The sequence below is a fragment of the Haliotis cracherodii genome, unplaced genomic scaffold (genome assembly GCF_022045235.1).
Source record: "Haliotis cracherodii isolate W230 unplaced genomic scaffold, xgHalCrac1.p SCAF_15, whole genome shotgun sequence".
NCBI classification, from domain to species: Eukaryota; Metazoa; Mollusca; class Gastropoda; order Lepetellida; family Haliotidae; genus Haliotis; species Haliotis cracherodii.
Window position 1 is genome coordinate 34,235,823 of NW_027266270.1, and position 27,377 is coordinate 34,263,199.

At 39.1% G+C, this 27,377-nt stretch overlaps 1 protein-coding gene across 2 annotated transcripts; it reads left to right on the forward strand.

Annotated features, from left to right (window-relative positions):
• Positions 1–2,275: 2,275 nt before the first annotated feature.
• LOC139462543 (postacrosomal sheath WW domain-binding protein-like) lies at positions 2,276–26,278 on the forward strand. 2 transcript variants are annotated; one of them, XM_071244348.1, is made up of 3 exons: positions 2,276–2,372; positions 5,166–5,671; positions 18,403–26,278. In XM_071244348.1, exons 1-3 carry the CDS (start codon positions 2,363–2,365, stop codon positions 18,535–18,537), a joined length of 651 nt encoding a protein of 216 aa, XP_071100449.1. In that variant the 5' UTR covers positions 2,276–2,362; the 3' UTR covers positions 18,538–26,278. The 2 variants fall into 2 exon arrangements, with proteins under 2 accessions (XP_071100449.1, XP_071100450.1); XM_071244349.1 differs by lacking the exon at positions 18,403–26,278 and adding an exon at positions 6,376–7,141.
• Positions 26,279–27,377: the final 1,099 nt, after the last annotated feature.

The window sequence follows — 27,377 nt, forward strand, 5'->3', positions numbered from 1 at the left end:
TACAACATAGATCGCCGTAATTTTGTTTGAAGCAAATGCAAGTGATATGATTGATGGAATCCGATCGGTCAATAGGAGGGACATAGAAGTGATATAACTCGTAATAGGCACTGGTGGTGCTACGATCTAGCCTAGAAATTCCAGCCTAGTTCGACAAAGGTGGAAACTGGACTTTTACAGTCAGTAAACTCCCTTGCCTCGGGAAGATGTAGGGCTACTAGAGATCGTGTCATTACTGGAATCCCCACGTGTTCTGCTTTAAAGACACAGTGTGGCAATATGTCAGTATACAATGATGATGATTAAGAATTCTTTTTCAAACAAAACACCATGGTAGTTTTAAGTTGAAAATCCCAGTAAGGACGCAATATGCCCCCCTGAACCCCGCCCCATGTACCTGTCTCCGTGTGGGGATTCCGAGGAAGAATAGTTCCCATAAACCCCATGCTTCTCTCCCTATGGGACATTCCAAAGCATATTGGTCCCACGCTTTGGCGATTCCGAGGAAGAATAGGTCCCATAAACCCCATGCTTATCTCCCTATGGGACATTCCAAAGCATATTGGTCCCACGCTTTGGAGATTCCGAGGAGGAATAGGTCACCTCATAACGTGAAATGTTCGGCTTGGCAAAATGAATACCCCATTATAATATATTATGTTTTGTGGTCAATATGTATCAGAATATGTGAGAAAAAATCTCCTTTCGAAAATATGGTGATAAATAAAGATTCGGTGTGTGAGTGTGTGTGTGTTTGAGTGTGCTTGAGTGCGTGCTTGCGTGTGTAGTGAGAGGAGGGACATTTGTATAGCAGCTAAACTAATTCCCGGAGGCTAACCTTAGCCGGATGAGACGTCAAATAAACTGAAATTTAGGAAATAAACACGTTTATTATATACTTAAGTGTGAAAAAGTGAGTTTTCCGAAGTTGAGAAAAGTGATATTTTCACTGCAGTGAACATAACACTTTGACGGAACTATTGTCATACAAGAGTTACCTCCCCTCAAACGGTCTCCCTTTATCGTAAGTGTTTGGTCCGTTCTCAAACTGTTGATTTCCTTTTTACTTACGTTACACATTGAGAAGGCAAAATAATGATCGAGGGTCATTTATGGAGTTGATATCGCTTCATGGCGTTTGTTATTCTCTTGAAATTGTTCCGTTTTAACTGTACATTTCTCACTTAATTCTTAAATCGACACCGTTCGTTTCGCAAAGCGCCGCTTTTATTACTGGACCAGCGTGTATTCTTTCGCTTCCAACAGCGGTCTCGAAGTTTTCAAGAATATCTTTTGTAAAAGTTTATTTTGTATATAATCATATCTATATGTATGATACAGAATTTTCACGACCCTAAATATTTTTTGTTACTTTTGTTTATATTTGTTATGATTTAAACTACTTTTTAGTCGCAAATACAACGGGCGCGACTCGTCCCTGTGTGTTAGGAAGGGAGAATTTACGTTTGACGGTTTTACGTTGGTAATGAAATCATTAATTTTCCGGTAGACAACTACACAAAAAAGTATATAATAAATAGGATATTCCATGTGTGACGGGGGACGGGGGAAAAGGAGATAACGGCGGTCTGTAAATAATCGAGTCTGGACCAGACAACCCAGTGATTGAAATCATGAGCATCGATCCACGCAATTGGGATCGATGACATGCATCAACCAAGTCATCGAGCCTGACCACCCGATCCCCTTAGTCGCCTTTTACGACAAGGATTGTCGCATTTTACGGCAAGCATGGGTTGCTGAAGACCTATCTACCCCGGATCTTCATGGGAATTTTATTTATTATCCATCATTCTTAGAACTTTGGCAGTTTGTAGACAGTAATAATTTTTAAGCAGTGTCTAAGTGTAAAAAGTACTGCTAACAGCTTCAGTAACAGAGGCATTAGTGATGTCATTTGATTGTGACGTCATGTAAAAATGACGTCACAATTGTCTGCAGAGTATTGTGATGCAATTTCATTGCAACGATTTCTATACAATATCTGCTGTGAGAGCCAGTTTTGGATGATAAAAGAAAGTTATTACACTCGCGCTTTTACCTAATGGGAAATATTATGAGTTATGACCCGTAACGGTTAACATATGGTTAAAGAAACGACTAAACATTGATTAAAATAAACAAGTACAAAAAATGAAATGTTGAAAGAATAAAGAAACAGATAATAAAAATGTCAAAATCTTGTTCAGCCGCTTCTGACAAGGGACATCACTCTAATGTTATTCATCTCACTTCCGGTGTATTAATGATGGAAGAATGGTTTCTGTCGATGTTTGGAAAACACAGAGATTACGAGTTCTTCTTTTTTGTTTGAAGTTATGAGATCTTGGCTTTGAAAGCTATGTCTGACAGTAAGTATATTTATGCGTTGTTTACATTTTAACGTTACTTCTTCCTGCCATTCAACAGCACTGAGATTGATGACGTCTGCCAGTGCTACACATCGCCAGTCGCACTAATCAATAACTTTATGAATAACATATATGTCTTGTAGAATGGTACCTATGCTTATAAATCTTAGAAATGATACATGGCTTGCCTGTATTTAGTCATTTTGTGTGTTACGAATACGAATAACAATACGAATTAGACAAGTATACGTAAGGCCTATGTAAGACTTAAACCTGTAGTGTTGTTTTTCCTACAAGCCCAAGGGTCTATTCAAAATATCTGAATATAGGAATAAAAATACTGTTATCAACGTATTTAACACCACTTCCCAGGAAAAGTGCACTTTATCTCGCACATTTGCACTTCACATCTTTTTCTGAGGCAGAGAGGGGTGGTCGGGTAGCCTAATGGTTAAAGCGTTCGCTCGTCACGCTGAAGACCCGGGCACAATGTGTCAAGCGCATTTCTGGTGTACCCCGCCGTGATATTGCTGGAATATTGCTAAAAGCGGTGTAAAACCATACTCATCATCATAATCTGAGGCAGAGCTACATGTATGTATCTTGATGCAATGCTCGATAGGTAACCTTGGTAGGCGACGGGCGCTGTCACACACATAAAATTCTCAATTCAGGTTATTCAATTACTGTGATGGCTTTGTAAATGGGACCTTTATTTCCCTGGAAACAGGAGCAATAAAAATGGCTTTTGTGCTTAGTTTTATGTTATTGCATTGAATAAATGTTACAGTACCTCAGAGTTTCAATAAATAAGAACTTTTAGAAAATCCCAGTTTTGTACGAAATTATGTTCTTTCCCAAGTTGCTGTCCAAGTGCACATGTGGTTTGGAATCCTAGTTAAATCAATGGCATGGATTGAAGTGGTGTCACAGTATGTTATAACCAATCACAGTATTGTTGAGATACGGCAATATCAGCTAATCGTGTTCCTCAATTTTGCAGTGCCTCATAATTATGTTTCTTGTCAAAGTGACAGATGTTGGTTTTCAAAACATATGGAGTCTCCAATCTCATTAAAATAAGATCTTAGTTCTCGCTAACGCTAAACAAACATCTGAAGACATCCCATTACAGGTCATGTCAGAACGACCTTTTTCAAACCTTGACCGCCCACTGAAACGACTAACATCGACATCAGCCATTTAGAAAGCTGCTTTCTCGAGCTTTACGGCACTCGTTTCAATCTGTCGACTTCCATTTCAGACTGCGCTTGAAAAATATGTTGACACAGTTCTCGATTAAAATTTTAAAAACTGAAAAAAACGAACATTCCGGAATGTCTAATATATGGTTGCGATTGTATGGCAGTGCTTCCAGGGTACCGTGCAACGCCTCCTTTGTCAAATGTTTCTCCCATGGAATCGAGAGATAGACAATAGTTTTAACGGAATCAGTCGTATGGGCCGTAACTGTCGTTCAGAATACCCTGCGTGAACGTTTTTGAGGTTGCATGATTTGAAAACACATTCCGACTGTCACCTTCATGATCTGGTCGGATGAAAGGTCGTTCTGACGTGACCCTTGTCCTCAGATCTTTGTTTAGCGGTAGTTTAGTGGTATGATCCGATTTTAATGAGATTGATGGAGTCTCTGACTTAAGTCTGAAGACCTAGTCTCCTAAAATTCTGTTCCGTCTGATAATCACAGCTAATAAATGTCCATGTGATAAGATTAAAACATAGTATTAATGATGAGTCAAGTTCAAATGTTTTTGGCACACACTGCATGTGACAACTCAGCACTTCATACCATATTATGCATGGATACCATCATGTAAAGATCAAAATATATAAAATCCAACCCTATCCCAAACTGCCCTGAGCACTAAGGATCCTCTGTGGTGGGCATTCCAGGTCAGAATTGATCCCCAGCAATCATTGCTTGTAAGAAGAGACTAAACGTGCTAAATAGACCAGGCTTGGTGACTTGGTTGGTGTGTCATTGTACCCTAATTGTGTTAATCGCTGCTCAGAATATGAATCACTTGTTTGTCCAAAGTCCAGTTTCCACCCTTGCCGATCTAGGCTGGAATTCCTGGGCTCGATCGTAGCGCCACCAGTGGCTATTATGAGTTAGGTCCTTTCTATGCCTCTCCTATTGACCAATCAGATTCAACCTCTCGTATCACTTGCATTTGCTTCAAACAAAACAATGGCGCCCAGTCAAGATGATCTGATCGATAATCAAGATGTATATTGTGATAAAGCGAGTCTTACATCGCGAAGTGCATCAAATCACGTGAGCACCTTGATTAAAAGCATCAAAAGATTTAGAAAATATCTGTTGACAACGAGTTAGCGGTGCACATGCTTTGCAAATCCTGCAATCGACCGAAATCTGCCTGACACTTTACGAACCGGATTTCGATTTTGGTGCGTGATTTTGATTGGACTATGCATAGACTCGTTAGTCCAGCCAAAATGTAACTCCATAATACCAGCCTAGTTCGGCAAGGGTGGAAACTGGACTTTTATAGTCAGTTAACTCACTTGCCTCGGGAAGATGTGAAGCACGGGAAGCACAAGTGACCACCCATTGGACGAAAGTATTTGCCTGTGCTCTATTCATGTTGACATCAATGTGATTTTTTTGTAAAGTTGTTTTTAATAATATTAAGAATTTGCAATTTGCATTTTGTTTTTGACATTTTTGTGTGACAGAAATACAAATATAAGTCGTTTTCATTTTGGTATCTAATATCATTGATAATACATCACACATTCGATTCCCAGATCAAGGTCCTCCGCCTTCCTATGATGAGGCACAGGGGTACCCTCAGTATGATGCGTCAGGACAGATGTCAAATCTGGGACCACCTCTCTCACAGACAGGCTCCATTTTCACCTACAACACTGACACTGCCACTCCCCCGGGGGCATACTCCACTCAACCAGGCGGACCCCCTCCAATCACGGGAATACCACCACGGCGACCAGGTGCGCCTCCTCCGGAGTATGTCGGGAGGGCCAAGCAGTACGCTGCAAAGACTCAAACATATGGTGCACAGTTTGGAGGTTTTGCACATCCCCCTGAAGCACAGTATGGATCTGCGGCAGCTGGGTACAGCACCATGTCCACGTCGTACGGGCCAGGTCCCGCGGCCCCTGCTATTGCAGGGTACCAGCCCACAGGCTCATACACCCACCCAACAAACGCCACGGCTACCGGGGTGGTGTATAACCCGTCTCAGGGCACTGTGCAGACGGTGATGCCTGCTGGCTATAACACAACCCCTCTGGTAAGTATTACTGTAAATCAGGAAGTTAATGACATGACATTAGGGCATCCAATGCAAGGGTCCTTGCTCACGATAATATACCAGTAGTGACAAGTCTATTCTTGACAGTTTTGTTTGACATCAGGTTCACTGAATATGCTGGAAGTGATGCCATTCCTAAACTCTGTATACTAGCCTTGCAGTACCTGGTTAATTCACAGTTCTAACAAATTAACAGAGATGAAAATATGCAAGTAAGTAGATGCTATGGATGAAATGTTGCAGATATTATTCCCATAGCAAAGCACCTCTGATTGTTTGTCAAGAAATGCTGACTCCCAGTTTAGATTGTATGTCGTCCATGGTGGTATATTATTAATAATCTGAAGTTCCCAACTGACGTTATTACATTTACAAATTATATCTGTATTTTCATTGGTTGAGAAAGTGTCACATGACCTTCCTTGAAACACGGTATTGTCCTGAGACCCACCCTGGTGTGAAGGGATTGATTGCACTGCATAATCAAGCCAATGGACTCAAAGAAATATTTTCAGCCAATCAGCAAGAGCGCAATGCATGGCTTATTGTTGCGCTTCATCTTCGTGGCAACTCATTCAACTAATGTTGAATTTGAAATATTCTTGTTTTTATATTATGTAATAAAACAGTTACTTACCCCTCATGAATAGTCAATAATTGATAAGTATTCTCCGCTTCCACAGGCATATGATCAAAGGACTCTGAACCACCCCGAAGCACGGCGACATAGAAAAATCGCCCTTATTGTCATCTGTCTCATCATTCTATTTATAATCCTCACCACCACCTTCTTCGGGATCTTCCTCTAGCCTGTGTTTCCTGGTTAGGCCAACAAAACATATGTGTGTTTCCGCTTTCAGGCAACCCTAATCTTATGCCCCTGTCCTGAAACCCTTTTTTCCCCCTTTGAGTTGCACAATAGCTTTTATCACCATCCTGATGTTGTCCATAGTTTATGCCACAAGCCTGTATTTGTTGTGCCAACAGTCGTTATCTTTATTAAAAGCTGATTTTCCAAGAAATAATAACTTAAGAATAATAAATAAATGTAATTTTTGTATTGGCTGAAATAGGAAACACACATATCATTCTATGTATGTGTATGTCATTCATCATCTGTTGATGAAGGGAAGAAATGAATATGTGGTTTTTTTCAATTGTTCCAAAGGGCACAATGTTTACATGTGCCCTTTGAATGTAAGTGGGCAACACTTTAGATAAATGAAAAACCAGGTTATTTATTTGAAATGGTTTTCATTTTTTCCTTGCAGTTAGTATTGTTTTACATTCAATGTAACTTAATGGTCACTACATGGAATTTCATGTCAATTAACCAGGACAGTTTTCATAAGATAGCCATTACGAACATGATGAAGTTACCAGTGTTGAACTTGACCAATATGCTTGGGTCCATCTTGAAAACCATTGAATGCTACATAATAAGCATCTGTTTGCCTGTTTCTTTTCATTGAGATTGATCATGTTGATAAGACCCTATCAGTTTCTAATTCGTAAGATACATTTAGTGACTATTAAGCACATCAAGTTTTCATCCCATATGTTTGTCTAGTTCACCTGTTGAAAGTACTGATACAATTATCACTTGATTCATACAATGAACAGTAACAAGGTAGTTAAGAAATATCATCTCCCTGTGGACCTAACCCGAAGCCTGTATCACCGTGATCTCATTTTAACTGGGCCATTAGTGACTGTGCCATTTACACTCTTAGTGTCATACAAGGAATCTCAAACCCGGTGTACATAGATATCCTTTTTGACTTTTTGACCAACAGCTAGGGAAGGAGATGGGTGTGTTTCAAGGGAAAATAATCTGACAGTTTTAAGATATTTGTTTCTATTTGCATAATAACATACTCACTCGTTCCCAACCCACTGTAGATTAGGTTGTTGGTCCCAGAGCTGTTCTCCACCCACTGTATGCTGGACTGTCGGTCCCAGCTAGCTGTTATCTACCCACCAATACTGTTGGTCCCAGACCTGTTCCCAAACCACTGTCGATTCAGCTGTTGGTCCCAGAACTGTTCCCAACCCACTGTAGATTCAGCTGTTGGTCCCAGAGCTGTTCCCAACAACGGTAGATTCAGCTGTTGGTCCCAGAGCTGTTCCCAACCATCTGTAGATCAGACTGTTGGTCCCAGAGCTGTTCCCAACCCTCTGTAGATCAGACTGTTGGTCCCAGATCTGTTTCCAACCCTCTGTAGATCAGACTGTTGGTCCCAGATCTGTTTCCAACCCTCTGTAGGTCAGACTGTTGGTCCCAGATCTGTTTCCAACTCTCTGTAGATCAGACTGTTGGTCCCAGATCTGTTTCCAACCCGCTGTAGATCAGACTGTTGGTCCCAGATCTGTTCCCAACCCACTGTAGATTCAGCTGTTGGTCCCAGACCTGTTCCCAACCACGGTAGATTCAGCTGTTGGTCCCAGAGCTGTTCCCAACCCTCTGTAGATCAGACTGTTGGTCCCAGAGCTGTTCCCAACCCTCTGTAGATCAGACTGTTGGTCCTAGATCTGTTTCCAACCCTCTGTAGATCAGACTGTTGGTCCCAGATCTGTTTCCAACCCTCTGTAGATCAGACTGTTGGTCCCAGATCTGTTTCCAACCCTCTGTAGATCAGACTGTTGGTCCCTGTGCTGTTTCCAACCCTCTGTAGATCAGACTGTTGGTCCCTGTGCTGTTTCCAACCCTCTGTAGATCAGACTGTTGGTCCCAGATCTGTTTCCAACCCTCTGTAGGTCAGACTGTTGGTCCCAGATCTGTTTCCAACTCTCTGTAGATCAGACTGTTGGTCCCAGATCTGTTTCCAACCCGCTGTAGATCAGACTGTTGGTCCCAGATCTGTTCCCAACCCACTGTAGATTCAGCTGTTGGTCCCAGACCTGTTCCCAACCACGGTAGATTCAGCTGTTGGTCCCAGAGCTGTTCCCAACCCTCTGTAGATCAGACTGTTGGTCCCAGAGCTGTTCCCAACCCTCTGTAGATCAGACTGTTGGTCCTAGATCTGTTTCCAACCCTCTGTAGATCAGACTGTTGGTCCCAGATCTGTTTCCAACCCTCTGTAGATCAGACTGTTGGTCCCAGATCTGTTTCCAACCCTCTGTAGATCAGACTGTTGGTCCCTGTGCTGTTTCCAACCCTCTGTAGATCAGACTGTTGGTCCCTGTGCTGTTTCCAACCCTCTGTAGATCTGACTGTTGGTCCCTGTGCTGTTTCCAACCCTCTGTAGATCAGACTGTTGGTCCCTGTGCTGTTTCCAACCCTCTGTAGATCAGACTGTTGGTCCCTGTGCTGTTTCCAACCCTCTGTAGATCTGACTGTTGGTCCCTGTGCTGTTTCCAACCCTCTGTAGATCAGATTTTGTTTCATATTACCTGGAAAAACGAAAGAGGGTAGGTATTTGGAAAAATATTCTACTTTTCAAATATTTTACATGGCATATCTATCACTTAAAGTCTCTTGTTGCATGGATGACAACAAAAATAAATTTCGCCAATATGTCTCATAAATAATTTAAGAGGGAAAAAAGAATGTCATTGTATTAAGTACTCCATTCTAAAGAGTTGAACAGGAAATGTTTGAACCATCACAGAAATATTGAATTATAAACATGTATCCCAGGTTGGTGCTCTACCATGTTCTACCAGATGTCTTGGTGAAGTTGAAATTGATGTAGTTAACACAGTGGTCCCCGATGAAAATGTCAGTCTTGGGAATTGCCCCTTGATGATTGAGGGTGGGGTGTGACGATATGAAGATGCTGTAAAGAAGGGGGTGTCCCACGTCCTTATAAGGAATTGTGAATGCGGTACGGTGGACAATCAATCATTATAACTAAAGATGTAAAACAGTATGGAGTGTTTAAACAAGAGTATATAAAGCAATTTTTTTTTATTAACCATATTAACTGGTCATGATTTCAAGTTAATTTGATGTAATGTACAGCATATTATGTGTGGACCATTTTTTTCATATCTACAAACACTGCTGTCGAGTTGGATACAATTTCACATAAGAATATTGCCAATAGCGACAATATGAATACATACGTACATTGAATACAGTGGTTACATAGATGCATTGCTGTCAATACAGACAGGGTAGATACAATGTTACAAATATAAATGGTAATAAAGGTAATAAATGGAAAAATGAATATAGCTCTTATTCCCTCTTCTCTTCATTTCCACTCACAAGTAATGCTTCATTCATCCTATAAGCAGCTATCATACTCTTTCATTCTCTCCTTCCACTTTACAGTACATTCTTCATGTATACACGTATATGAATGCAACAATTTCAAATTTTGTTTTCTCTTGCATTCTGTCATCTCATTGTTTCACTTATTCTCTGCTTCACTCAAATTTTTTCATTCCATTTTCTTGTCAGTTCATGTGGACAAACACTTCATTCACCCATTTCTACATCTCTGTCTTTCTCTCACACCCACACTATACCTCTCTCTCTCTTGGATCCACCCGATTGCTACAAGACAGTTAATGAGCATCAGAATCTATCATATTGCTCATGAAACAATAAGACAAGCCCATCCCAGACCAACTTTCGACATTCATTCATACCTCAAACATGAAAGGGCACGGGTGGCCCAGTCATTTAAGGCGCCGCGATTCGCTGTGCAGAGTTGTGTCCCTTTGGCACGCCAGAAACCTATAATTGTTGGTTCGAATCCCGGTTTGCCCCGATTATGTTTCTAGGTTTGTCAGCACCATACCCGTGCTCGTGGGTTTTACCGAATTGGTAAACGTCTGAGACTCGCATCACTTCGGGCTTTCCTCCCACATTAAGCTGACACGCCGTGATATAACTGGAATACAGTTAGAAGCGGCGTTGAACCCAACTCACTCACTCAAACATGAGTGACATTTATCATAAACGGACAACTAGATCACACAGGTAATATAAGCAGTCATTTTCAATTAAATATTAAGAATCACATAGGGACATATAATCGTGACCATTCATTGCCAACCCCCGCTAGCAAAGGGTCCGTAATGGGTAAGATCAGTTTCTCTGTTCCACACAGTAGGTATGTGAAACCATTTTTTATGGAATTAAATATGTCCAACAAAAATAGTTCAGTTTGTTTTATTGAAATGTTAGAAGGAAATTACAGATGTATCTGGGGCGGTCGGGTAGCCTAGTGGTTAAAGCGTTCGCTCGTCACGCCAAAGACCCGGGTTCGATTCCCGACATGGGTACATTGTGTGAAGCCCATTTCTGGTGTTCCCCGCCGTGATATTGCTGGAATATTGCTAAAAGCGGCGTAAAACCATACTCACTCACTTACTCACTCACTCACTACTCATTCAGTAGGACAAAACGAAACTGGGAACAATGGATTAACAGATTAAGGAGGTTCGACTGTATAAAGACGTTGATTTTACCTGTCAGCCACCTCCATTGGCCAGACGCCTCTGTTGATAACGATGCTAGGATGAGGATATTCTTGCTGATATGATTCATATTCAGGGACCTTCAATCGCCCCCTTGGGCATCTTGAGACTCCTGCAAAACAAAAGTAGCCTGTGAGTATGTCACCGATATAAACATATGTAAAACCACAACTTAATATACCACAATTATGTTATTCCTATATTTGATACATTCTCTTCACTTACAAGTAATTATTTCAATTTTCAGTATTTTAAAATGTGAACAGAAATAATTTACATATAGCGGAAATAAAGAATTAATGGACTGAGAACTGTTGAAGAAGGTGGTCACTGCAGTAAATAGGATAAAACTAATATAAAAAACACAATATGTAACCATGTGTTAGTTGAGTCATGTTTTTAGTCATGCACATTAGCAATAGTATACAACAATAAACATCAATATAAAGAACATGAACAGTGTTGCAGCAGTCAACTAATTTTTAGTTAGATGGGTGCTGGAATGATGGTAGGTAACCATGCTAAGAGCTTTGGAAGCAATATTACTTCCACATTAATAGTTTAGAAACTAAAGAATGAAAAAGATGTTATCAATAACTTGCGGATACTCTCAAAAAGGCGGACATACACTCCAGCCATCCCATCCCTTGAAAAAATTGATTGCTCCTCAATGTAATGAAATAGATAAATACAAACACAAATGAATACAACATTATTTTTAAAAAATCAACAAATATTAGTGTAAAACATTCATAACAAGAAAAGAACAAAGTAACATCTCTCCATGAGAAAACTGCAGTTGAAGAATACTGCAAACAGCCATCCAGGAATATATTGCACTGTTCACTCACAACCAGAACGCGGAGGTTACCCTGGATAGAATCCTCCTTCAGTTTTGTATGTATACTCTACTGGTTCAGTCCTGGCCTCACCCTCCTCAGAAACATGCTCATCATAAATAATGTTGTACCACATGTTGTAACCAGGCACAACACCTAACACAGTTCCCTTCCATCTGCCTTCATCAAATGTGTGCTCCACCCTTTTGCCAATCAACAGAGGTACAGCTTCAGTGGAAGTCTCATCTTGAGATCCGGACACATCCAAGGCTCCTGATATCAAACATGAAAGATTCTGCTTCAGTGCTTCAACAGACAATTTCTGGTAGGAATTACCAATTGTTTTGGTAATATTAAAGATTTTGGCATCATGGTGTGTCTGTCCAAGGACTTGTTTCCTGAACTTTATTTGGCATTCAAGAGCTCGTTTCTTGTTAGCATCGGTGCCAAGTTCCTCCAGTTTAGCATCAACAGTTGTTGTTGTTTGCCACAGTCCATAATAGATGATGTCCGATGTCAGCTGTTCCTTTCCATGAAGTAGTCTCTTCTCAGCTCTGGTGGCTTCTTTGTGTTTTTTTCGTCATTGCTGCTAAGCGTTGTTCTTTAACTGCCCTACATCTATCCTGGAATTTCTTCTTTATTTCTGGAGCCATTTTCCTAGCAGTCTCAATGAACCGATTCACTTCCTCGGGTGACTTTGCCTCTAGCCAATCAAAGGGTCTTATTATGAGAGTACATTAGAAAAGCCTCATTAGCCATGTTAGCCAAGGCTGTTGCATTGGGACGGTGGCACATGAGATAGTCAAGAACACCAAAGACAAATTCAGGTAATTTGTTGTGTGGAATTACTGAGGCAGGTGAATTCCTGAATAGGTCAACATTTTCAAAGTATGTTCCACCCGGAAGTTGTTCTTTCATGCCCTGTCGCTATATAAGTGCAATAATCTTGGACGCGACGTTAAACCCAATTTCACCTCACCTCTTTCATGGCCTTTTTCAGTAAAGTATGAAAAGCTGTGAAGATAGTCTTAGCCAGTGTGACAGAGTTAAACTGCTAAGAGAAATGTGTCGTCATCATCATCTGTTTGGACAAGGATGTCGAAAACATCGTCCCTCTTCAAATACTCACAGTCAAATGGATGATCCTCTCCTGGCAGAAAACCAGAGGGATCTTTGGACATCCTCTCGAAGTCCTGCAGGAGGACAAAATAGTGGCTATTCATGTCAAGGACATGTTTGTTCTCTTCAATCAAACGCCACAGGGTTGCAGTAACCATCTTTGAGAATAAGCCAAGATCTTTGATCCATGCTTGAAGCAGTTCCTTTTGTAGTCTGTTTGAAGCAGGGTTGACATAGGTAAAGAACTCAATTATCTTCTTTCAGTGATAAAAGGCAATCCCAGCAACAACAAAAACAATGTTGAACCTGTACCTCTGAACTGTGGGAATCTTACTTTGAAGTTACCCTGTGACTGCATCCACACTGAAAATTGGCCATAGCATCCATTTTTTTCATCAACACCACGCGCAAAGCATTTCGAACACATTCACAATAAATTGATAGTTTGTGAATCATCACCAAATTGTTTGGGTTTTTCCGAAATCCCACTTTCAAATTTCCGCAAGATCCCCAAACCCAAGAATTTCCCTAAATATGTCTGTCCTGTACATTTCCAGAAGATCTTTGAAAGCAAGATTTGTAGCTGCACGATCTGACATCAGGCTCTGAATGTTTGTCAACACCAAATAAGATGGAGATAGGACATCACTGTTTTCCTCACGTTCAGTTACTGCATCCGAGATGTCAGCTAGAATTTCCTTGAAAGTATCAAGAGTTGTTTTGGAGGACTTGTTTGCCATTTCCCTAAGACCAAACAGGTATGATCTCTTTTCATTATCTGAAATAAGAAATGTGATGTAGGTTTAACCAAACTTTCTGGTCTCATCAGAATAAAGCGTTGTTGATGTTTGTTCAGGTGTTACTTCAGATAGTTGAAGCTGAGTGACACCAGCTTGGATGGGAGTGAATTTGTTCACTGTGGATCTCGATGGTAATCTGTCGGGAACCTTACCTGCCAGACTTAGTACACTTTTAATAACAGGTCCTACACTCACGCTAGCAACTTTTTCAGATTTCAAATCAAATACACATTTGATGGTTGCGTCACTGAAACGCCACCCATTTGTATCAAATAGGTTAATTTTGCTGTCATCCTGAAGCAAAGTTTCAAAGTAATCTGATGATTCCTTCCAATTAGAACATTCCTTCTGTAGTCTTTCATAATCTCCACGGGGAACATGTCCATGTCCATTGTGTTCATTTCCCTCTGTAGCATCTGTAGGAGATTCTGATTTTGTTTCCAAGTGCGATATTGTCATTTTGAATTGTGAATTCAAAGTACCGGTACTCAGTTCTTTAAGTTCTTTCTCCAAGTCATGAATAGTTTTTCACTGTTTAGTTTTATCTTCCTTCAAAGAGTCCACCTTGCTGTCACGTCTTTCAAGTTTCCTTTTCAATTGTTTCTTTCCTTCACTCAGATCTGCAACCTTAGAGCTTTGCTTCGATAACTGTTCAGTAGGGTCTTCTTTCGCAGAAGTAGACGAAATACACTGAACAGGTACTGAAAATATTTTCTCGAGAGAGTCTTCTTTTGCAGAACCTCTCAGAGGTTTGAACTGGGAATGTAATCTGTCATATTTAGACAGTAAGGCCTTAGGATTCACTTCCCTAATGTCAGTGTGAGTTAATCTAGCAATGAACTCAGTGAAATGTTTTCTTTCTAATTGTGGGTTGTATTTCACCATAGGCAATAAATCATGGCAGATTCCAAACGTAAGTGTAATCTTAGGAACAGTTTTTTGACACATCCAGTAAATCATCAAAGTTAATGTTCTTGCTTAGTAATCTGTCCAGGGTGATATCCATTTTTGCTTCATTCCAGATATAGATTTGTGGATTATGAGAAAATCCCCAGTAACAACTGTTTGTGTTCCCTCGTCTTCATGAGTCACTTCACGTGTTGGTACCCTGCTGAAGTAGCGTTCAATTCTTAGAGCATAATCATCTTGCAGGGTTGATTCTTCATCTGGATTGTAGGGGGCACGGCTGGCCCAGTCGTCTAAGGTGCCGCGATTCGCTGTGCAGAGTTGCGCCCCTTGGGCACGCCATGATTGTGGGTTTGAATCCCGGTTCGCCCCAATTATGTTTCTAGGTTTGTCAGCACCATATCCGTGCTCGTGGGTTTCACCAAAGTGGTAAACGTCTGAGACCTGCATCACCTCAGGCTTTCGGGCTACTGTTAAAAGCGGCGTTAAACCCAACTCAATCACTCACTCACTCATCTGGATTGTACTGTACCTCTTCTACCTGACTCTCCTCTTTAGTTGTCTTTAATGACATCCTCCTCTTGTTCTTTAGATGCAGACACGTCAGATGTATTGTCTGTTACTGCATCTTCCCTGAAGTCACACTCGGGTGGTTGTGTCTCCTGTGAATCTTCACCGCCACTTGCTAGACACGTCTGAGCAAAAACAAGTTCAATGCAACCATAACAAGTAACATTTACTTATAACATGTATAAATCTCATTCATCACGTTCATACAAACATCCGAAAATAGCCTTTCTTAAAAAATGTTCTGTTGACGTGACACTTGCATAACTTTATCATGAAAATGAAATAAATCAAGTGAAATATCATGCTTAAACAAGTAAACAAACTTAGTGCATTACATAAGTATAACATCAAAATGTATTATCAGCTGATAATCAGTATTGCAATGATATGAGTATCTATATTTGAATTTCATCTTCAAATCACCTGATAACATTTCATCTAATAGATTTATGATGATTATTGTATCATTAACATAACTGTACCACATGTATACCCTCAATGACTTCCACAGGCAATCTGCTCCCTCGAGATCTAGTAGGGGTCGCTTGCTCATTTCTGATTGTCTGTTTGAACATAGCAAAGTATGATGGTGGTGTCTTCAGTTTCATGCAATATATCAAATATATTGCTTTAAATTGCAAATTGCATCCTAAAATATTAGGAGGGCTTCCAAAAAGTCACTGATCTAGAAAAAATGTCAAATACATAATTACATTGTTATCATATATGTTAGTGTTTGATTAGTTTTTAATACAAATTAGATATCGATTATTAAAGAAGTGTTACTGTACACAGTTTAACACCTTCCAAATTAGAACATTGAAACTAGGAAACATGAAATATATTCTCTCACCAAACTTATCACAATACTTCATAATTTCTCTTTTACCTTTAACCGCGATATAACTGGAATATTGTTAAAAGCGGCGTTAAACCCAACTCACTCAATTTTACCTTTAATCTGCAAATATGTTTCATTGCTTTTATATAAGAATGTTAGTTTCTAATTAATGGTTCACTTACTTCTTATGTTGTTATATGTACATAGTGTGCATTGTGGTAAATTTGAAACATACTAAATGTACCTACTTATTTACTTCACTTAAAAAGTAAATGTAAAATCTGAAAACATTCAGAGCCAGGAGTTATTTCCCTTTGGTAAGCACAGCACATGGAAGTCATGTTGACAGAAAAGCTGTCCCGATCTTTCTGTATTTTTTACGAATTTGCAACTATCATACGAATATGTAAGTTCTTCCCTATTTCATACAAATAATAAGCTAATATACGAAAAGAAATCACAAGTACAGAAGACTCTTAGACACCTTTAAAGAGGTGCTTTGAATGCAATGTTAAAAAATGAGTCCAGTGGAAAAATACATCCAAGTTTGCCTGCAAAGGGCACTTCGTTTGAAATTGGACATAAATCCTGTCTGTCTGTCTGTCTGTCTGTCAACTATGACATGATCTCTTCAATACATATATATACAAACGATGACTTTCAACCTGTTAGTGTTAGTCAGACCTGGACTAATGCCGTTGCTCACAGTGTCTCTGCTGTTTCCAAGTTTAATGTTAATGAACCAGGGAAAAGATTTATTCCATTGCTTTCCGAAGTAAGAATTCTTTTTGTTTGCCTTTTCATGGTAGTTTATCATTTATTACAAAAACAATAACTTTTCTTCGCAATTCAAGGTGTTCAAGCTTCACATGTAAGTTAAGTTTTATAATTTTCCAGAGAAGTATTCTTCATCCTCAACCATGGCAGTGGTATCTGCTTTTATTTATTTATATTGTATCATAGATGTTGAACAAATTGAGAATGTCACCCATATGCCTTTTCATATCGGGTAGCCTAGTGGTTAAAGTGTTCGCTCGTCACGTCAAAGACCCGGGTTCGATTCCCCACGGGGGTACAATGTGTGAAGCCCATTTCTGGTGTCTACTGCAGTGCTATTGCATTAATATTAATATCTAAAAGTGGCTTAAAACCATTCTCACTCAATTACTCACTCACTTTATGTATCGACACAAGTCAACACGATTTTAAAACTCTCTGGGTGAAAATGATAACTTTATGAACACAATCCCTTGAAATGTATTGCTTATTGTTGTACACAGTAATGGCTTGATTGGTGAGCCAGTTTATTAGAATCTGAAAAAAAGGATACTTTTTGTTTTTGTTTCATCAGAACTAACAGCTGTTTTGTTTTATTATCTGCTCCTTTTCACCCCTTACATAAAAACGTATCTGTTTTACCCTCCTTTTTTATCCTCGAACCCTATACCATTTAAAACTCATTCAATAAGAAATTCTAGCATTTATACACTGAGGTGTTGTGCAGAAATGAAGGTGAGCTTCTGTACCTGTGTTAGTCGGGTTCAGTTTATTATATGTTAGTCTCTTTTGTGATTATTTGGGCAGTTACCATGGTTACAAGCATCGCTGCATGTTTTTTACTTTTGAACATTATTTAAAGGCATTCTTCGCTTGTTAGAGTAACCCCCTTTTCATTTAATTAAGGGAGTGTGTGACAAGACAGTATTGACAGTGAGTGGGTTGGTTTTGACACCACTTCAAACATAACAGCAGACTATGGTTATAACGAATCCAGAGGGACCGCTCATTTTAGTTCGTTATAACCGTAGTTTATCATAAACATATATGGAGCAACTGGACAGGACCAAAAAACAGTTCTTTACATCGTCAATTCGTTATAAGCGTGTTCATTATAAACATAATTTACGATATTCCCATTTAATATGATGTTTACAACTTTGGTGAAACCTACAATGACAAGCATGGTGCTGACAAACCTAGAAACATAATTGGAGCAAACCAGGATTCCAACCCACAATAACAGGTTTCTGGCGTGTCCAAGGGATGCAACTCTGCACAGAGAATTGCGGCGACTTAGACGACTGTGCCACCTCTGGCTTGCGGTATTGACAGAAAAGTCATTCACTACAAATAGAAGAAAATGTTGAAGTTAGTGTGCCCTATAATGTCAAATCACTGGACTATTTTTTTTTCTGTCTGCAGGCTTATGGAAAAAGAGGTGAAAATGGGATCTTGCGGAACAAGGCATGTGTTCGTATTATATGTGGATGTGCTGGTTGTGGGCTTTTAGGTTTTATTATTTTGTTTTATAAATTTTTTCAGTATTTGGCCTTATGAATGTTAACCTTTGATTTTGGGGTAATGAACATGATGACGCTAGGCACTGTAAGTTAGTGATCAGTGTTGGGAGGGGCTTGGGGTCTTCTGAGGTATTTGGAGCTTTATCTTTTAATATTAACTTAACTGACCTCTTCACTGTCATATTAATTTTGAAAGCTGAACAAAATACAGTGACAGCAAGAATGCCTTTAGCCTTTTGCAAGTGGGTCAGTCTTTGTTAAGGTGCATCTCATCCTTGGGCAGCGCACCTAAGTTTCAAAGTTCTTATGAAAGCGGGGCGGTTGGGTAGCCTAGTGGTTAAAGCATTAGCTCATCATGCCGAAGACCCGGGTTCGATTCCCATGTTGTGAAGCCCATTTCTGGTGTCCTCTGCCGTGATATTGCTGGAATATTGTTAAAAGCGGCGTAAACCATACTCACTCACTCACTCTACTGAAAGCATTGTTCATATCTTTCCGTAATGTTATTATTACAAAAAAAAGGTGTACCGAAAGATAATCTTCAATGTCATGTTTGAGTAAATGCCACACAATTACACATGGCTAGATAACACCATTAATACTCACATAGTCCTCATTGTGCCTTCACATGTCTTTGTGTGATGTATTTCAATCTGCATCAGTTTGCGAGGAATTCACAGAGTGAAATGAATTACGGCGTGACCCCCTTTCTTTAGATTGATTTCTTGAGCAAAAGCTGAATTGAGGCCAGTACTTCAAGCCGCTGGGTCATTTCATGTCCTCTTCCCTGAAAATGACGAGCATTTTTCTTGATTATGTTCATGAATGGCCATTTCAAGTGATGCTGTACATTGAAGCCACCTACGAGCCGTGGAACTGTCTCAACCTGCACAATCCTCCTCAGACAAGAAACCGCTTCCTTCAGACAATAAATATTCTGGGATTTCAGATAATCTTGTTGAGAACATGTGTATTCATTTAATGTTAGGCAACACTTTCTTAATTTTATGCTTCATGGATTTATTCCAGTTTTTCCACACAAGGTCGTTTGAAATTATAATAAATATAAATAGCTATGTCAATCATTCATTTATTTTTATGAAAGCCATTCTGCCGTGGAGTTAAAACTACAGGTGGCCTTTTGAATCACTGATAGTAATGAAGACATGGAATATATATAAGAGGGATTATATTACTAGTGGGAGACATAATAGAAATAAATACTTTTTTGTTTCATTTCTTTCTTTTCCACCTGCTTTTCAGTAGTGGTGGCGGGCCCGTGAAACGAACAATAGCAATGTGTAGCCTTAACCACCCCCCACCCCCCCACATAACCCTTATAAATTCTGGGTTTTCTTTAAGGCTAATCCTTATGTCACTGGTCTCCTAGCTAGTCTTGCTTGAACAAGACAAACATGTTTAACATGTTTCAATTCCAATTCGTAGCACGAACTGAAGACTTGAGAACTGGTTCTGAATTATAGGATTTTTACTTCTCCTCAGCACAATATGGTAGTCTCTGAATAGCTAACTAGTGGGAATTTCAAAGACTGCTCGTCATAAGAGGGGGCCTAGGCTCGAGGTATTTGGCAGTCCTAGCAAATTTCATCCAAGCTCTCCAACACCACTTTCTGTCTGCTACTAGTGTTAGTTAACATTCTATCATGCATTACAGAGGAAGAATGTCTCAGTTTTACACATAGTCGTGATTGCAATGTCTAACAAGGGAGACAACTGGCACCAGGATATGAAGCATAATCCCCTTTAATTCCTGAATGCCATAGTGAGTGAGTTAAATATTAACATTACATTGGGAGTATTTCAGCCATATCGTGACGAGATAAAGTTAAACATTGACAATAAATATATTTAGAGTATAAAAATGTGTCGAAGGACAATACAATAAGTAGACTATCACAGATTTTATTTACAACTGGTTGGAGAACATGTAAGATAATAAACTATCATTCAACAACACATATAAAAACAGGCTACAGATTGCTAGCAACCAAAGTTAGGCCACCCTGATAGGGACCGTGGGGACTTCGCTACTTCTACTGCTGGCAATTATCCACAGTGTTATCCATCAATTTAAATTTACCAGTATACTGTGAATAAAACTATGGTAGGAATAACATACTTTGAAAGACATGGTCTTACGATGCCTTCTCAGGGGACAATATTTTTACAGTATTCCAACCCCCATCAAGGGCACAGCCACAAACAATCTCAGTTAATAATTATATACTACCAATTTATAAATAAACCCCACAAAAACAGCTATGTACATCAAAATTTATCAATAAGTTCAATCTCTTTTACAAAACTGATCATTAAACGAGAGGTGATGTTGTAAAAAAGATCCTTTATGGATGAAACTTTGAAATAGTTATCCCTTGTGATGGAAAAATCAATAGTCAAGCAGGACATGCTTGACGTGATTCTTTTATCACAAGGGAAACAAAATGGATAATTCTCACCTTTCAATAAATATTCATGTGTATATCTGTTGTGGCCAGTACGACATCGTCACATAATGACCTCTTCAAATCTGGACTGACAGCCCAAGTAGGTGTAACCGATATTTGGTTTTATTGCATGTAATTTATTTAAAACATAGGTTTATAGTCACTGAAATACATAAGAAGTGGTGTCACAGATTTGTTGAGTGCTGCTTTAGCTTTAGCTTTAGCTTCATCCATTGTGTTACCAACGATTCCAACATGGCTAGGCAACCAACTAAGAGACGATGTAGTATTGGCCGGTAGCAAGATTATTATGTAATTCATTGGTGTCAAGTAAAATGTCATAATACAAGGTTTCACAGTACAGGCCTACTGTTTTATACATTGTATATTCAAATGTCTGTGTTATATATATGAACTACTGCCATGTTGTACATATTGTTGGTATATAGCTGATGTTTTTCCCATTAATTATGATTAATGTAAACACAAATTGATTATACACATGGACATGCTGTTGACACAAATAGTGTGTGATACTTTGTTGTGTTTATAAATTGTCAGTAGTGCTCTCCGTGTTTTTGTTGGCATCCATGTAGCCTAATTCATAAACTCACACCGTGAAACCCTGATTAACCAGACACAACCTGGTGATAGTCCACTAGTCCTTATAATATGTTAACTTATAGCAAATCCCTTAAAAATGGCATATTTCTACAACTCTTTATGATATTGGGCATGTGATCATGCACACCTCTTTAGTTATACAAACTACATTTTCTATTTTCTCTGGTATCGCACTCTTTTTTTTACATTCATTACAATCAATAAGATGCTTTTATCAATTTGTCGTTTGCAAACTGACGTACACCAATATTCCCAAAATTCGATTTACCCGCGGTACATGTGCTTATCCTCAACACTATGTACTATAGATTTTGTGATATATACAGGGTTATGCATTTTTGGAAAAATAGCTCTAATATGTTGTTGGATTTTTGTTTACATGTAAATAAGTCACGTGACACTGCCCGCGTGTCTCTTCTAAAGTTGAATTTGAGCAGGGTGATTATATGGTTTGTTTTTTAATATTTCTTCCTAAGAGTGAGTTTTGTTCATCAGTTTTAGATAAATATTCCTCTCTTCTAATGAAACAGAGCTAAAGTAAAACGAGATGCGATCATGTGCGTGCTATCACGTGGAGTTGGCGATAATTGGTGCTCGGCAGTAACTGGTTGCTAGCCAGTGTAGGACAAGAGCCCATTTCTGAACCTTGATACAACACATACTCACCTTCTTGGCCTGTTTTCTGTAGAGGAGTAACAATAGGTGTTTTTTTTGTAGATGATGCGTATCCTGATACTATGGGAGCGATACAATTCGTACCCTGATACAGTACTTATATGTCATAAGTTGATATTCTTTCTTTTTGCAAGTGAATCACAACCATGAATCATTTGTTATTAAGTTTCAGGATCCAAGATAGGGCAGAACATATAGGCTAGAAGGCACTGTAAATGTTATGCTATTGATGGCCACCCGGGAAATACTACAGAATCTGTGTAAGCTGTTTGTTGAACAGTTTCTGTTAATAATCATGTTTTTACAACAATACAGTATAACTTGTAATGTAACGTACCATATGTATCGCCGTGCAGGGCTTGTAAATCGATGTATTGTATCGTGGGCCTCGTATCAGGATACAACACTGTATCTCTGTATCGTTACACCACGATCTAATAGTAAGGGACCAATGGTATATCAGGCTCCTATGGTTGATGGTGGGACGTCACAGTATTACCAGTGAAGGGAGAAAATAGGATCACAACACACCCCATGTTATAGAGTCCCCCTGGGGACTCAAGGTAACAGAATGTCCCCGGCAACCTATGATGTCATACAGGGTCAGACTCAGCGACTTGATGGACAGCGTGTCATCGTACACCAGTGGACAGGGATGTTGCTCAAAATATTAATCACTGGGTTGTCTGGTCCATACTCAATTATTTACAGGCAGCTGGGAAATAACTACAATATTGTCAAGTGTGGTGAGGTATTTGTAAACAGGAAACAAACAACTCATAATCTGTGGCCTGATGTCTTGTGAAATCTTTTACAGGGATTGTGATGCATGACTAGATGCCGACAACTGCATAATTGTAATCCTTTATTAGTCCAGATGATGCATAACTTACGGGTGAAGAGTTTAGTATTCTGCATCCAAATCTATATTTATATATGGTCTGCAGGATTCTGTATTGCTGAGACCAAGCTACTAGCAGGTAGTGTTCACATAGAATGTATTCTAAGATGCTTTGCTAAAAGATCAAAGGTGCCAACTTTACAATATTCTATGACAAGGTGCACATGTAAGTTACATTGTAATGGGCTTACATATACCAGTTCCAATTACCTTCCCGGTATCTAACGTATCCTTGGTAACATTGTTGTGTCATTACTGACAATCAAGATGCAAGCATCCTCATGCTGTAGCTATTAACGTTCAAGGCAGAACTATACTTTAATACTGTACACATTGAGGTGGACAAACTGTTTCTTAGACATGTGGTTGATAAGACTCAGACAGGTGTCTTACTGTGCTGTAAGGATTTGTAGCCAATTTGCTGAGGGACCACATGGAAACCTGTTTAATTTCCATGGCTATTGAGGAACCCAAACAGATTTGTTCTATGCAATAGTATGGTACAACTAGTCAGTTAGTTGAGATCAGTTGTCAACTAGGAGCGTAGCCTTGCTTCAAGGCTGTACTGAAAGATAAGTCCATGGATGTGGAGTAGTTCTATTCTCCTAATAGGCGAGTCTAGATATGTGGACTCCAGTTTCTTATAGGGATAACTTGTTCTTATTATTTACAAAATCTAAACAGTATGATTTAAACTAATAATTATTGCCTTACAGACTTGTGCAAGTCTACTAGGACAGCCACTTGTCATAGTTTATAGGGCTGGGACCAGGCCAAATTGACTACCCAGGTACCGACCCCCTGTTATGTAATGACTATTACAGCAGTTTCCTGGGCATCGGCTCATGTTTGGGTTTGAGGCCACCCCATAGTTTGCTAGTTGTGTTAGGTTGGCGGTCTCACAGTCTTGAGCTCGTCTCCAGATTGCGAAAACAGCTTTTCCATGACGGGGTCTTGGCTCTGGAATTTTTAATGACATGGTCACCTGTGGATAACAGTCCACCCCGAACTGTTGACACATGAATCCAACATTACGGTCGTCTCTTATTGATGCAGTTATTTCACTGGGAGAATGACGATTCTTACTTCCAACACCAGTAATGGGATGACTGTTGCATAATTTTATACTACTCAAAATAAGTTCAGGACCACCTGATTCTTTCACGAAACTATAGTTAATCAGCCATGACAGATCAGCTATAGGGATATGCAAGAATCAGGGGTCATTCATTTCTTTTGAGTAGTATGCAATGTTAAATGATCATAGTTTTGTAGTTGTGAGATTGTATAGTATTTTTTATTGAATATTAATGTTTTATTTTTTTCTTGTTATCTGAATCATGTATTGACAAGAATATTTCATTTTATTGATGGCTGTGTTTATGTGCAGTATTTTACAATTCTTGCATTTTTTACACTGAACATTACTCAAGCTTTAGGCTCCAAATTGTGAACCATCCTGCTCATTGGGAGATCACCCTCAGATTATTTTTAGAAAAAGGGTCTAGTTAGGACTCCTGAGATGTACCGGTACTTATTACTCATGTGTGTTGTTTAATCAAATGTGCAGACCTTTGTTCATTAGCTTGTGAACCATTTTACTACTTCAACTGTCTTGTATATTCACATTTTTGCAATTCCCAGTTTTCACTTGTACCATATATTCACATGATTTTTCAAGTGAACAATTGACTTGCCTTTACATGTGTTTGTGACAGGTGCCACTAGTGTGGCAGGATATGCTCACATTTTCGAACACCTGGTTTCATCATTTGAAAGCGATTCATAAACACATCCATATGATGTAGTCGGAATTGTAAACTGTCTTAGAATTATTGATATGTTTTTTGTTGTTGTTATTTCAAAGTCACATCCTAACATCAAACTATTCTGTTAACCAGGTATGGTTCTTGTTGAACTGTGACCAATGACTGCTTTACTGGGTGTTACTGTTTGGTGTTCTCAGGTTCATACTTACTCTATGTTGGAAGAAATGTTTTTGAATGTAGAAAAAGATCTGGGCTAGAATAGATCTTCAGCAACCCATGCTTGCCGTAAAAGGCAACTATGCTGGTCTTAAGAGGCGACTAACGGGATCGGCTGGTCAGGTTCGCTGACTTGGTTGATGCATGTCATCATATACAAATTGTGTGGATTGATGCTCATAATTGCAGTCACTGGATTGTCTGGTCCAGATTCTATTATTTACTGACCTCCGTCATATAGCAGGAATAATGTTGAGGGAGAAGGCACTCTGAAGTGTGAAGGCCTTGAAGATGAACAAGTCTTCCCCACCTATATGGTATATCTAGTCTGTCATAGTGATGGTAATACAGGGACATTTTGTTACTGTTACTGGCTCTCATTCTAGTCCATATTGTATTAGCACTGCAGAGTTGAAGCACAGGTCTGTTGTCACCTTGAGATGAGACTAATTACTGCAGCGTGTTATGTTCATGTCATAGATAGACTTTGTACTGTTGTAAATCTTCAAACTAAAATATCTAATGATAGCCTGCACATTTAAAAGCATGATGATTGCTTTGTTAGAAACCATTATGTAACTATAAGGAGTAAGTGAAAAAAATGTTTTTTAGATTTTTTAGGCTTTGTTATTAACCATTGTTAATGAAATGTTGCAAGATTCCAAAGAAATTTCATTGTATTTTCAAAAGTTCAACATGTCTGAAACAGGTTTACTAAGAAAGGAGGCAAAATTAGCATATGCCTGTTGTTCAAAAAGAAATGAACTTCTTCAATGTTGAATGATGGCCAATCATTTCTGAATTTGTACCAAATGATTGGGTGAAACATCAAAATTTATTTCGCAACGTTTGTTTTCAGCAAATTGTTAAGGCTATGATTTTCAGAATTATGAATATAAGCTCATTGTTCTGCAAAGTATGTGGTCAAATTCAGTGCACTTGGCATCAAATCATTTCAGGACCAAGGCATGACCTCTAACTGGACATTCATTCTTCTTTGTAGAGAAGGTCTGTGCGAAACGTTGTATAGTCTGAATGTTCTCAAACCTGGTCAAATATCTATCTCACAACATCGTCTGCATTGGATGTTAGATTTTATTCATGGTAATAAACTGTTGTTACTTTGTTGAACATGTTTGTTTTCTCTTTCAAAACTGTATAGGTCAGCAAGCCACAGATGAAACATGTCACTTCTTCTGTAATCATGGCCAGAAATAACCTCTGAAGGAGAGTGCAAGATCCTAGGACATTGATTTTTACATATATGAAGGTGAGGGGAGGTGAAATAGGGTTCACCGTCGCGTTCAAGATTATTGCACTTATATAGTGGCGTGCACGCATGTGTGCTTGTGGCTGCTTGTACTAGGTGGGACTAAAGCCAGTATTATGGTGCTAGCCCACTGAGATACCATGCTGCAGTTTAACATTAATACCCAACTCAGATACAGTATATTGACTCCAAGCTGACCAGTCCTTGTTTTATCCCTTTATCGCGTGGATCGATGCTCATGATGTCAATCACTTAATTGTCTGGATCAGACTCAATTATTTACAGACCGCCGTCTATAGCTGGAATATTGCTAAGTGCGGCGTTAAACAACAAATAAACAAAATGTTCTAGGTTGGTGGATCTTCAGTGGCATGAATGTTATTATCCAGACCAACAACAAACAAAATTTCAAGCATCCAAGGCATTTATTGAATGTACGTATTTTACACATGATGCAATAGAAGCTAAATGGTATGTTAATGGATTCAAGTCCATAGCAATACCGGTGTATATATATAGATATAATGTACACTTTACACCAACAATAAAGATATGCATAGAATCACTGGAGGATGGAAGGGGACAGTACACAGACATTGTCAGTCCATGAAAGCATTATGTAAAGAGGTACTGAAGCTCACCTATAGTGCATGATTAAAATTGTGAGGTCATATACACAAAATATATTCCACTTTTTCAGAATGCTACTGAAGTTCTTTAAAAAGAGTAACTTAGAACTTGGTAATATTCAGGAAAAACTGTCAGGTTTCTAATGTCAAGCAGTCTACATCCTGACAACACATGGTACTTGTTTACCTATGGGTATAGTAGAAACAATAACAACGGGGGAAGCAATTCTAATGATTAAAATTCTCAGTAATAAGGTTTCATTTCAAAACTTCATTTTCCACCGAACATGTTTAAGAACATGCTTAGAAATGGCATTCAATGTCA

What these genes read in the sequence shown, in the direction of transcription:
- LOC139462543 (XM_071244348.1), top strand. An exon ending in GCTATAACACAACCCCTCTG is followed by an intron (nt 5,672 to 18,402) that starts GTAAGTATTACT and finishes TTCTGTCTGCAG; the next exon opens with GCTTATGGAAAAAGAGGTGA.